Source organism: Agelaius phoeniceus, chromosome 2, assembly GCF_051311805.1.
Source record: "Agelaius phoeniceus isolate bAgePho1 chromosome 2, bAgePho1.hap1, whole genome shotgun sequence".
Taxonomy (NCBI): Eukaryota; Metazoa; Chordata; class Aves; order Passeriformes; family Icteridae; genus Agelaius; species Agelaius phoeniceus.
Genome location: NC_135266.1, coordinates 20337046 through 20349952, shown reverse-complemented (window position 1 = coordinate 20349952; position 12907 = coordinate 20337046). Strand labels below are relative to the sequence as shown.

Here is a 12907-nt window from a genome sequence, read left to right as displayed (position 1 = left end):
GATTATCAAAAGTCAGAAACCCACCCATTGGTGGCCTGTTGTTTTTCCTCACTATAGCTTTCCCTGTTTTCCTCAGGGCTACCTCTGGGATACATTCCTGGAGACCTGCCTCCACCTGGATATGCCCTGGGATTTCCCTTCAATGGGAATTCCTTAGCAAGGCTATGATTCACTTATTTGTCTGTTGACAATTATCTTAAACTGAGATTAGATAAGGTTTGATTACCACTCTTGGTTTTGTTAAGATCTATTCTGCCCAAAATAAAATTGCTACTGAAATTCACTGGTTTACTTTAGCAGAAATTAAGCAGTAGAGTTAACATTCTTTATTACAAAAATCAAGACACATTCATACAATCCAAAACTTGCTAATAAATTGCTATTTCTTTTCATAGCCACAATTTCCTTAGCCCAATAAAAGCAAACCACTGACAGATGGTCAAAGCACCATCTTTTATAACCCACATAATCTAGATTACACATTCATTTATATATATCCCACAATACATCTGTAGTATCTTATTCCAATAACTAAACATCAGTTCATTTACATTAACATAAATTCCATATTTTAACACCATTCAGAGCACAATAACTTTACAAAGATTTTGTCAAATTCCTTTTTAATTACAGTGACTGTGGTTACATTCACTAACTTCTTTGACAGTGACACCTCACCAATGCCTTGGCAAAACTTCCTCATGCTCCAGCATCAAACATTTTCACCACCCTTCAGGCACATTCCATTCCAGAAATTCAGCACAAAACCATCTGAATTTTAATCACCTAATCAGTGCCTGCTTCCATGTAAAAGACAAACCATCACTGCTTCTGCCACATCAACCCACCAAGCTCCCAAACCAAGAGGCCTCAGTACCTATCAAGTTACATCATTTACCAAAAAACTTTGGCTGTTTCAACTAGAGACAGAAAAAAGTGTCTCCACATTCTTTACCATGCTGGTGGAAGAGCCCAAATTTTATGAGGAGATAGGACTAATTCCATGCTTCTATGGATGGGAAATACCTAAGGATGTAAGGCCTTGCTTGCACATAAATTAAGATTATAGGCAGATAGAGATTTAGGGACCAGAAACAGAGGAACATTTTTGTTCAAATAATTAAAATTAACAGAAGTAATGAATCATGTTGCCACAACCTGTGAAAATAAGCTACATTTTAAAAGTTGTCTTCATTTCAATACTCATCAATGTAACAAATCCAACAGTAAGAAGACTCATTTTACAGAAGTTTTCCATGCTGTGCTATTTTCTGTTCCCAGTTCCTTCTTTCTTGACTTGTATTTCAGTTCCATTATTTTCTGATGCTGCTTCCAACTCCCAGACCCCTAAGCAGTACGGGCCAGTGCAGTTTCACAAACTGTTCCCATATTCTCTGTGAATAGAAATCCTCACAAAGTCCCTCCAAAGCACACCAGGCTATCTCAGTCACCTTTCACCATTACCTTAACCCCACCAACTCCCTCTGTGTCACACTTTTTACAAAATATTTCCCTAGTTTGAGTGATTTTCTGACAGTTTTCCTTATTTGACCTTCCTGGATTGTTAATCCTTTCCCCAACAGAAAGTGCTTCCTGAAGAAACTTTCACCTTTTATTTGAGAATTCTTTTTCTATCAGCCTGAAGAGCATCAACAATCTTAACTTCAAAATTTCCTCAGCCTGAGTCATTTCCTTCCCTTTTATGAACAAGCAGTTAACAATACTTTGCATGTGAAGGTTTTTTTCAACTGCGCACTCTATTAACCTGAAGAATGAAGCATACCTCACCACAGCATCATTAGATAAATACTCATGCTGTTTAGAAAGAGATAAAATGAAACCTCTGAAAGTGACCTATACAATATAGAGAGGTGAGTCTAAGTTAAAACCCTGGAAAAAGGAATATTTACATCCATCTACAGAATATATTTTTCTGCTCATTTTCTGGAAGGCAGCCATTCAAAACAATCTACCGTGAATATCAAAAGGCTTTCCAGTTATCCTTCAGAGCACCTGACCCATTTCCTCTGCAGAAGATTTAAATAAATAACATAAAAAACCAAGTATTTTCGACATCAGCATCCAACTTATATATTTAAGAGCCAGCACTTCTCAGCTATCTCTTATGCATTTCTTTTAGCTGTTGGCTATTTCTCTGTTAGAAGACAGTTTTGCTGAGGAGCTCTTGGTTCCTTAATACAACCAAATCACTTGGCCCAGGAAATGCTATTAATGTGTAGCATTTTTCAGCATTGGGTAAGCAAATTAATTTAGAATCCAAAATACTTGTGCAGAGGATCAATGCAATAGAATGCATATGAGCACATAAAATCTCAAGCCAGTTTGTTCTGTAGTCAAATAAAAGTTTATTTATTTGTTGATGCTGCCTGAATGGCTGTTTTACTGAAGCATTATTATAAATGTCTTCTTTTGAAAAAACAGGGCTCAGTGGCCAGAACACTCCTTGTCAAGAGATGTCTTTGAGAGATTTAATATGACTTTGACCTACAATATTTCACCTGATTCATATCTAAGAGGCAAAATGTAGGCTTCACTGAGGCCAGTGAAAAATTGCCTTCGTACTTCGGCATAGTAAGGATTTTAAGACAGGAGCTGTCTATAAATTCCTGTATTATATCCAAAGAAATGGATTCACTCTGTAATCACTACTATAAAAATGTCAATATACCATTTTCTAAATATATAGAGTGGTAGTCACTTGATCTGACTTGAGCTATCTAAAAGACAGATACCAAATACACTCTAGCTGTCTGTGACTCCTCATAGGGCCAGTAGTGAAAGGACAGGCGTGGAGTGAGATTCTCTCTGCTCTGAGTTAGGTGGCTAGAATACCTGAAATGAACAATTGCAGGTGCTATTTATTTCCCATTCCTTATGGAAGATGCCTAGAAAACATGCTTATACCTAGGTGACTAATACTTGCTAATTTAGACTGAAGGGTGATTAATTTCACACACAAAACTTCTCGAATCAGCAAGGTTTCTTTATTCCTCTTGCCATCCCATAAAGTAAATGTCTTGATTTCTATAGATCTAACTGTTCATAAAAGAGCTGACTGAATTTATTCTTGTACCAATTTTAACTTTTGTTCAGAACTGTGACTCTCCTTTCCTGGGGCTATCCCTAATCATGTATTTAAAAGCACAACCACTTTGTTATCTCTATTCAGACAGTAATGGCTACACTGCCACATTTACATCTCCCCTTATCACCCAAGCTCCTCCTTAGCTTTCTCTTAAGATGAGCCTTTTTCTGGTCCTGTGTTATTGAATATCATCTTTCTTTTAGACCAGAATTTTGCAGTCTTCCAGATGAGTGTCTACCAGACTCACTAAACTGGGGTAGCAATGCTTTCTGGTTTTACATTCCTAGGTGTATTTCCCAGGGATGTTCTTTCTGCCTTTTACTTCTATTTCTCTCTTTCTCTGTCAGAGTTCCAGTCATGATAAATCTTCCACCTTGTTTCTGCTTCATAACAGTACTATTAATCCATTACTGTTTTAATAGTAGCAGATTAAAAGTATGTCAGATATGTCAGTTGTAACAAATTAAAGTTTTGCACACAGAGGTTTTGCTGTATTTTCTTTAGTTTTTTTCTTTGTTAGTTTTTGCATTTTCTTTGCATTGACAATGGAGATCAGTGATATGAGCCTTCATGAAATGAAATTTGACAATTTTTTCTTCCCATTTGTCAAACTTTTAGGAGAATGAGAAGAAAAATTGTGGGAAAATGGTTTTTCACTCTTCAAAAGAAATGAGGGGCTGCCTGCCCACAAACAGTGCCAAACCTGACATACAAGGAGGCAGCTTTCCATGCTTCCATGGAAACATGGAAAAATGTATCCATCCTCCTTATGCAGACCTACCTATGAGGATGAATTATGTTAAAATTTTCTCTTTGATCTTTTTGGACATGCCTTTAGAAAATGTGCCATTCACATAGGCTGTCCTGCAGCAGATTTCCCTTTCCTTTCCTGTCCATGGCAGAAGCTGGACAAGTTACTTAAGAAATGTCTGGACCTTGTTACTGGAGCCAGTTCAGCCTCTCTTTCTGTGGGGTAGGGTCCTATTCTAGAGAAGCCTGCTTAAAACTTCATGGTGTAATTCTGCTGCCACACAAGGTGTGGCCATCCCGTGCCTTTACTGTTCCTGCCATGAGAAATGTCAGGGAAGCATCAGAGATGAAGACCTTTGGGAGCTGCCTTGCTTCTCCTTCTGCTTGTGGGGAAGCAGGAATAACTGGGACAGTGGGGACACTGGGGTGAGCTGTACCCATATACACCAACCATGATTTGCAGAGCTTTGGAATTCCAAAAACAGATAAAAGGTTGTCAGGACTTAGGGCTTCTCTGTGCATGAGAACCAGCACGAGTACAGGTCCATGAAAATATTTTCCTTTCCCTATCCCAAGTAGCAGCTTTGTAGCTGATTGATCATTTTTTTTTTAATGCTACATGTTTCTACTGGCACAGTTAAATACACATGAAAGCATTCATAACTTGATGAGTAACTGCCAGCCTTAAATAAGGCTAATGGCTTATGCAGACTTCAAGATTATTGAGAATGCTGTGCTTGTTCATATGAAATTTCTTCATCCTGAGAGATTTCCAAGTAACACTAATATGGAGCAGTGACTTCATAAAAATGGAAAGACAAATCATTCCTGTTTCATCCCTCCCATGGAAGGAAGTAGGAAAATAGGAATTATTGATTGTGAATAAATAAATTTTTTCTTCTCTTTTTGTGTATATAATTCAAAGGTTTATTCTAATTTCCTCAATAGTAAACCCTGTTAGTCAAAATATATGCAATGTAGTAATTCTATGACTACACTGTTAGAAGAGTATTATTCTATTCTGAATTCAATTTGTACCTGCTCTGGGTTCTAAATTGCTCCTCATCTCCACTCTTTACCATAACCTGCTGACATTATATCAGCAATGTTTGTTTTAAAAAAATGTTTGCTTGACTAAAACCTAATATGTAAAAAAACCTCACCAACTTTAAGAAATGTTCAAGGAGCATGTCAATGTAAACTGATGGAAAAATTGAGACAGAGGCCACAGTCACTAGAAGAAATTAAAAGAATATGTGACTGATTGTATAAAGGAACAAATCTCCATTTGCTCATTTCTAATTCTGGGTTGTGTGTGCCACTGGTTGTAAATATTAATGCAACAGAGGCTTTTCACATCTTCCCATACCTACAAATCTGGATGAATTTACTTCATCCTGTGGCCATCACTAGTACTTGCATAAACAAGACAACAGAAATATAGATCAAACAATCCTCTGCTGGTGGGAGATGCTCTCACTGTGTTGGCACCACCTTCACACCTGCCACAGGGAGGACTTTTTTACTATTCCATAAAGGAATAGAATCCCAATAGAATAAGGGATTGGAATCTATGCTTCCCAAGTGAGACACATACTTCTAGGCTATGAACTACTGTTAGTGAGGACACACAATTCAATAATAAAAAAAAAAGAACCCCCAAACCCCCAAGCTGGCATTAATGAGGTTGAGTATATAAATTACTGCTATTAAAGGGAGCTGGTTCCAGGGTTATCCTAAAATAATCTACTATCTCTCTGCTTGTGCTCCTTAATCAGGTCTCCTAGTGCTGTTTTAATTAGAGAGAAATGCTATTAAGCCCAGAATAATGAAACCAAATAATTCAGTATTTGTAGAAGAGTGACAGGTTTATCTGCATTCCTTCTTTAAATTGTGCTTCAAAAATATTCTCAACATTCAAGTTACATTATTACATTAGTATTTTGACTTCTCATTTAATTTCTTGTCCACATCCTGAAAATGGTAATTTTAAAGAAAATAAAAAATAAAGCCAACTTTTTGAAACTCACACTTCTTGCCTAATATTTAAAAATTAAAAATGAGACTGAAAACAAAAGAAAGGTGAAGAAATAGAAGAATATCACAGAAACATTTTCAAGTGGAATTGTCTGTTTTCCAAGTAAAATAAAAATGAGAGTGAAGTAAAAAATTGCTAATGAAAACTTTTCCCATCCTGTCATGTAGCAGTTAGCTGCCATTTGTTACCTTTCAGTGATCTAAACAGCTATAGCTGTTTTTTTCCTGTTCAATGACTATACAAAACACAAAGCCTCCATCTGCTGCCTTTTAAAGGTTTGATTATAAAATATTGTAATGGTTCATAATTTTCAGGAATACTCCTAATTACTATCTGTCCATCTGTATTAACAAGAAATGAGGTGCTATTCCTTAAGAGGAAGCATCTCCATGAATTCAAGTAACTATGTAAATTAGGACAGGTACAGGAAGCAGTCTTCTAAACTTTTTAGCTATTATCCCTTTTTGAATGGAAGTCCAAGAACAATAGTCTTATGCTAGATAGAACATTATATTATAACTTGTGAATCTCAAGATTTTATAAAAGTAACACAACACCTGCTAAGAGAATAGTTCCCACACTTGGAAGAAACAGCAAAGCATTGTCTGAACAATTCACCCAAGAAGAATGTTACTGAGCCATACATTTTAAAAGAACCAGACATTTTAAAACACACCTGTGCTGGCCTTGGGAAACAGCTCATGAGAAACTGCAGTTTTGCTAGCAGCTAAAGTGCTTTCTCCAAAGACATGATTTACTGGGAAGTCTGAGCTGTTCTCACAGGGGCTCCTGCTCCACTTGGGTTTGACTCTTTGGAAAGTGAAGATTCATGGGCTTGTACCTACCTCTGTGTAAATCAGGACTATCTCCTTTGAAGTCAGCAGATGTAAAAATCTGGGTGAATAAAGGAGGATCAAGGCCCGGGGCTGTCATCCCTGCCCTGCTGCTTTTATTCAGGTTAGGCTTTCAGATATGTAATTGCAATATTATTTTTCCTGTCATTTGGGAATGTGGGTTGAGACTGAGCTGGAACAAAAGGATGAATAGGTGCAGGCTTGCTTTGCAGAGCTGCAGCATGGTGCCAAGGAAGGCAGTGGTGGCAGGTTTTCAGCTGCCCTGTCACTCTGATCTCTCTCAGCATTGCTCCAGAACTCCCTCTTTTGCTACTCCATTCCTCTCTCAGGCAGCAGTAATAATGCCACTGTTGATCACACTGTAGTAGAAGACTTCACAACTTCCTAATATATTATTGCACTTCTAAACCAGAACTGCCTCAATAGTGATGGTTTTCTAGCCCATATCTTTCCTATATCACCCTTGTGCAATATATGTGTCCCTCACCTTTAACTGGTATCATGATTTGTGCTGGAGTTCCTTACTCAAAGCAGGATGAATTCCACCTGGGAAAGTTACACACTTGGTCAACATCTTAAGCATCAGTCCTCATGTTGGAGGTGAGGTTGTAAAGGTTAAGATTGCAGCTGAGGTGTTCAGCAACCTGCTAGAGGCACATGATATGGCAGGGCTTGCTAAAATTAGTAACATGATGAATGATTGTATTATTTACAGTCTCATTAACTGGGCCTGCACTTGAATCAAAAAACCAATTAAAAAAATTAAAGAAACAGAATATTCTACTCAAAAAGTAGAGTTAATGCAAAAGCCTACCTCAGAAGGAAAAACTTGCACCTGCACTGTTCAACTCCCACATGAATGACAATTTAATGTTTCTGGCACAGAGATTTGATTTATGTACACAGATGCCCTAAATGTCACAGTCCAAACCAAGGGTCTAGCCCACACTGAAAGCATTGTTAACATCATTGCTCTTTAGTCTCTTAATTTTTTACTATATCAAGTACTAAATCAATAGTTAAAATGTAAAGAGGGTTTCTTTAATTTCAGAAAGCATATTAAATACAAATAGTTCAACATCAGCACTTGGAAGTGAGTGGGATTTTCCTCAATGTGGAGAAGACAAAACCATTGTGCTCATTTCTATATGGGCAAGCAACTCAGTAAGACAGGAAAATACTGTGTTTTACATCCCTCTATCTCAAGACACACTTCCAGTATTATAAGAATCAGTATGTGAAAATACATGAGAAATGGTGTAACAGTTAAACTCCCAGCACATCACTCCATAAGCAAATTGTGCATACTTTTGTTTATCACCAGCTTCCCAAGGCTGCCCCACTGAAGGCCTTCAGGCCAGGTGTGCCCTGGCCAGTAACTGAGGTACTGGTGAGCACTGACTGTGTGGGTCAGCTTTTCTTCACACCTCAACCTCAAACTAAAACAGCCTTTCCAACTAAAATGAGTACCCTCAGTTTTGGTGACACAGATGAGAGCCACTAGCAATCCTCACTATGTTTGGTTTCATGGGCTTATCTGAAAATTGTGCTGCTGCAGCTAAAAGCAGCTGCTAACTACTAGACATCTGTTTTATAAGAACAATTAAAAAAGAAATATTTACTGTATTATTAAATAATATTTTAATGGAATCTCCCACAGTCCTTCAGCTATAAAGTCTGGCCATCTCAAAATGAACTGGTTAATGAGCTGACATTTTAATTTGTGCTCTCAATAGTGTCCTGTTGTGTTTTCTAATGTGTAAAGAATATAGTGTTTGCAATTAAGACACAGGACTAAAACAGATGATGCACACTGGTGTTTAGTGACCTACTATTGCTAAAATAATGAAAAATGTGTTTTCACCTGTACTTGCAGATTTCCTGCTTTTCACAGTGTACCCAGACCTGAGAGACTTTTATGCACCTTACCCTTGGGACCCTCTGCTAACTGAGAGTCTCTTTGTGGAGCAATTGAAAAATGGGATACCCAAAAGCCATAAAAAATAAACTAATGGCAGAAAAAACAGCAACTTTATTGCTCTCTGAAAGCCAACAATGGAAAAATACAGTAGACTGGAGACAGTCTACTAAATAATTTATGACATACTGCCCATTTCAGCACAATTTTTTTTTCCCTATTAGGTGTGCATTAACACATAAAAGTCAAACATATGGAAAATCTTATCTGGTCTCAGAGAAAAATAGTCCCCCACCCTTCCATTTCCTCAAGCTCAACACTACTCTGAGCTGCTACTATCTCCTAAAGAGATTGTGTTATTATTTGCTCTAATTCTGCTGAACCCCAAATTGGGTTTTAAGTACACTTTTGAAACAATCATTATACCAACATAGGCTTTATCTACCACTTTCATTGCTTTCACCTCAGCTGATTATTCCTCAAAAATCTGCATTTGTTAAACACAGCATTATATAATGTTACTTCATTCCTAGTCACAAAACTTTCAAAAAAAGGGAAAAATCCTTATCTAAGACTGCTTGCTACATTAAAGTACCATATTTTATTTTTATACAAGAATTACTTGTTCCCCCGGATTTCAATTCATTACTATGGACCATGCAAAATGCCACAGACCACAGAAGCTACATTTTCAAATGGAAGTTTTTATTGATTAATCAGGCATTGAATCAAGTATTGTAAAATAAACAGATTTTGTTTGTTAAAAAATGTCCAGAAGAATACTATTCATAGCAAACTTGTTTCCTCATTGTCATACAGAATACGAAATTTTCCAAGAAACAAGCAAAAAAGAAACACCTGACTAGTTGCTGTCACTTTGTCTGTGTATATACATATGTGTGTGTATACACAAATTACACACTATATCTGTGCATATGCTGGTGTGTGTATACCCATACATATGTGTACATATATACACAAACATATGTGCACAGAGTACTGACTGAGTTAATAGGACATTGGAGAAATGTGGCTTAGCTCCAAATGAAGTATTCTGTGTTAAAATAAAGATGATACACCAAGGTCTGTAGATGAAAGACCATCCTTTTTCCATTGGCCAAAACCACAATCTGTCTTTAGACTCATGCTCTATCTTTACAATGAAATATGTGAAATCATTTGGGACCTCTCCAAATTCAATGGTTGTATTTCCATCCAGCTCAATCTCTGCCAACATTGTATAAGCAAACACTGAGCAGTGTTTTCAGTTTATCCACTACTGAAATCAGCTTCTAGATCTAATATTTCTTGCAAAAGAGAAGACACACAGCCTTGCTACATGTACTTTGGTAATCACTCTTTCCTTTTAGGCAGAAACTTGGCAATAACCCTAGAATAAAAGTCTTTTCTTCATGCATCCTTTTATCACTGCTTTGCATCAGACATCTTCTATCAACTAATTTTCAAAATTTTCATACCATCTCAACTAGCTCCCAAACATCCCAGGCCAGGTCACCTGGGCATTGTATATCAGATTGTACCAGTAGCATTGTACTCAGATGCTTGGGGACTGATTTACTTTGTCATTTTTGAGGGTATAAGTTTCTTGATTATTAATGACACTATGATAAACAGTGAGGTTCACTATATGTACACACTTTGTCTTTTTCTGTCTACTTGGGAAAGATCAGTGGCTCCTACCTGTGAGCTATGGGATGCTGCCCAGCTGAAAGCCATGGTATCAGCAATGCACTGCCAGATTTTTCTCCATTTAATTCAGCAGTTAGCAGGGCATGTAAAAGGAAATCAGAGAAACATGGAAAGGCATTTATTTTCTATTAAAAAAAAACCCAAACAGGCTTGTATGTATTCTCTTCATCTTGTTCATAAATTTTTGATATAATCATAAGGCAAACTGTAGTAGAGCTTTGTACCTGGAGAATCAGTATTTAAAAAATCTGAAGCTGAGCTTGGGACCATTTTATTTTGGGCCCATTACTGAACAAAGTGCATTAAAGCATCTTTTTCAAAAGACACCTAAAGCATGGTTATAAATTACCGAGCAAATCTTTAAAGCTGATATTCAATTTATCTTTTCTCTACACAGGCAGATATTCACCACTTGCATAGTAACAACAAAACACTGCAGGAAAAGCATTCTTTTAAAGTTGTCATATGCCTCAATCATCTCCCAAAATGATCATTTATACATAAGCATCGCAATAATTACAAAAAGCTTTTATCTGTAAAAAGAAAGAGAAAAAAATGCACCTGATTCAGCTCTGAGATAAAGTACATAGAACCTCTATTGCCTTCACTGAAGCTCTTCTACCAACACCGGGATGAACATCGGGTCTCCCTATGCAGATTTCTACTGCTGCTGAAAGCTTACTCTTTACTTTTCATTCACAAAGTGAACTGTGCTTTCCCAAACAACCTGGGACAATGATAACTATGAAAAAACTCCAGCTGCAGTGTTTCTCCATACAGCACATGCAAAACAGATTTCCTTGCTTTGTTGTAGACACTACACAGTGTATGACAATGAAACATTTGTATTTAATTTAAAACCAATGGTAAAGTGGCGCATGTCTCACTTCCGAGTGGTTGGCTGGGCTTGCTGTGTTGAACCTTGTAAAATCAGCAATAAGCATTCACGTCTGCCATCAGAACTGTGACATCTTCCATTACAATCAATCCTTAAATGATGCCGTGCTTTATCAAATTAGTCTACAGTCAGACCTTGGATTGGCTGCTCTCCTCCAGTGCTGCTGATTCTCAGAGATGGTATCGGGCTTCCACATCCTCAGTGATTCTATAAAGTTTCCCAAAGACGAAAGTGAAGCACTGGTAGATGAGAATATTGCCATCAATAAAATAAATCACCAGATGATTTATCCACTCACATTTCTAGGAGATATTCCACATGTTTTTTATGAACAGAGAGAGCATTGCCCTGTGAACAGAAGTAAATTAAACTTTATTCTTTTGCTGTGTTGGCGAGCTCCACTTCCTTGCTTGCCTATTTTTGTTCTTTTGGTCTGCACATTCCCATGTGCACGGTAGAAATTGAGAGCTCTCACACTCAACAAGGCTGGTAATGAGACCACTAATGTTGCTACAAGTAAAACCTGAAGTATACTGACTTGTCCACTATGCAGTTTTCATCTTTCCAATTTTCTTCTATTATCCACTGTAAAATAAAATCATTCAAAAGGCTGATGAAACTTTAATTAACAGGACCACCAATGTGCAAAAAACCCCCCCTCCCAAAAAACAAGAAGACATTTCCCAGATGTCCATACTAGGCTTTCACTTTTCTCTTTTTTTTTTCATTTTTATAAATAATTTATAAATCTTCCTGTAGGAGATGAAATACAAAACCAACCAAACAAAAGCAACTGAAAAAAAAGAGTTCTAAGGTATTATTAAAGCCACTTCTTGTCCTTCAGTACAAAATACACAGGAAGAGATTTTCTCTCCTTGTCAGTTTTGCCCAAATTTGGCAGCATTGTGTGGGATGCCACGTGGATTGCCAGCTCCGGGTCAGCTCCTGGTGGCCCCGCCTGGCCGCCCTGGAAGATGTGCCCTCCTACCTTTTGGCTTTCAGCAGTCACGCGAGCTGCTCGGAGGAGTCTAGGTGGTCAGGGATAGGCAAGCCAGTTATAATGGTCAAACATTTATTCCACACCGTGAACGTGGGGCACACTGGCTGGCCAAATGTAATGTCAAAAGTGTAAAGGTGTAGGGAGTTCAAAGCATCATAAAAGGCAAGGGAACCGTTGTCGTAGTCCAGCAAAATCCCGACGCGCCGGAGGTGAGGCGCGGGCTCGATGGGGATTTCTTTGCTGTTGTGCCGCACCACCCACGTGTTATTGCAGCGGCAGAGCACCCAGGAGGCAGAATTCTTTCCAATCCACTCATGCTTCGGTGCTGACTTGTAGGAAATACCAATAGCATACCTGCAAAACAAAAGAACATCTCGAGGAAACAAATGCTTCCTGCCATTTTGTCTTTCAGTGAAGTCAAATGTTAGCCCAGAGGACTCACTGGAATGCCCCTGCCTCTTACTGCCCTGAGTTAAGCTCTAATTAAACAACGTTTCACCACAACATCTGCACAGGCTTAATTAATGCTTTGTCTCTCTTTTGGGTCTGAGAGGTCAGGGAAACTCATATTATTATTTCTAGTTTGGCAGCTATGGCAATTTTTTTGAGGGCTTGCCTCTGGTATTGAAAAGG

General features: G+C 37.9%; 1 protein-coding gene across 5 annotated transcripts in view; it reads right to left on the bottom strand.

Moving 5' to 3' along the window:
* Positions 1 to 311: 311 nt before the first annotated feature.
* Positions 312 to 12907, bottom strand: part of MID1 (midline 1) — a 334691-nt gene continuing 322095 nt past the window's right edge. For 4 of the 5 annotated variants that reach the window (XM_077173182.1, XM_077173178.1, XM_077173177.1 and 1 more), the window contains one exon: positions 312 to 12628. In XM_077173182.1, the coding sequence (XP_077029297.1) occupies positions 12280 to 12628 (349 nt within the window). In that variant the 3' untranslated portion in view covers positions 312 to 12279. The remainder of the gene's footprint in view (positions 12629 to 12907) is intronic. The other variant, XM_077173185.1, reaches the window with a different exon arrangement.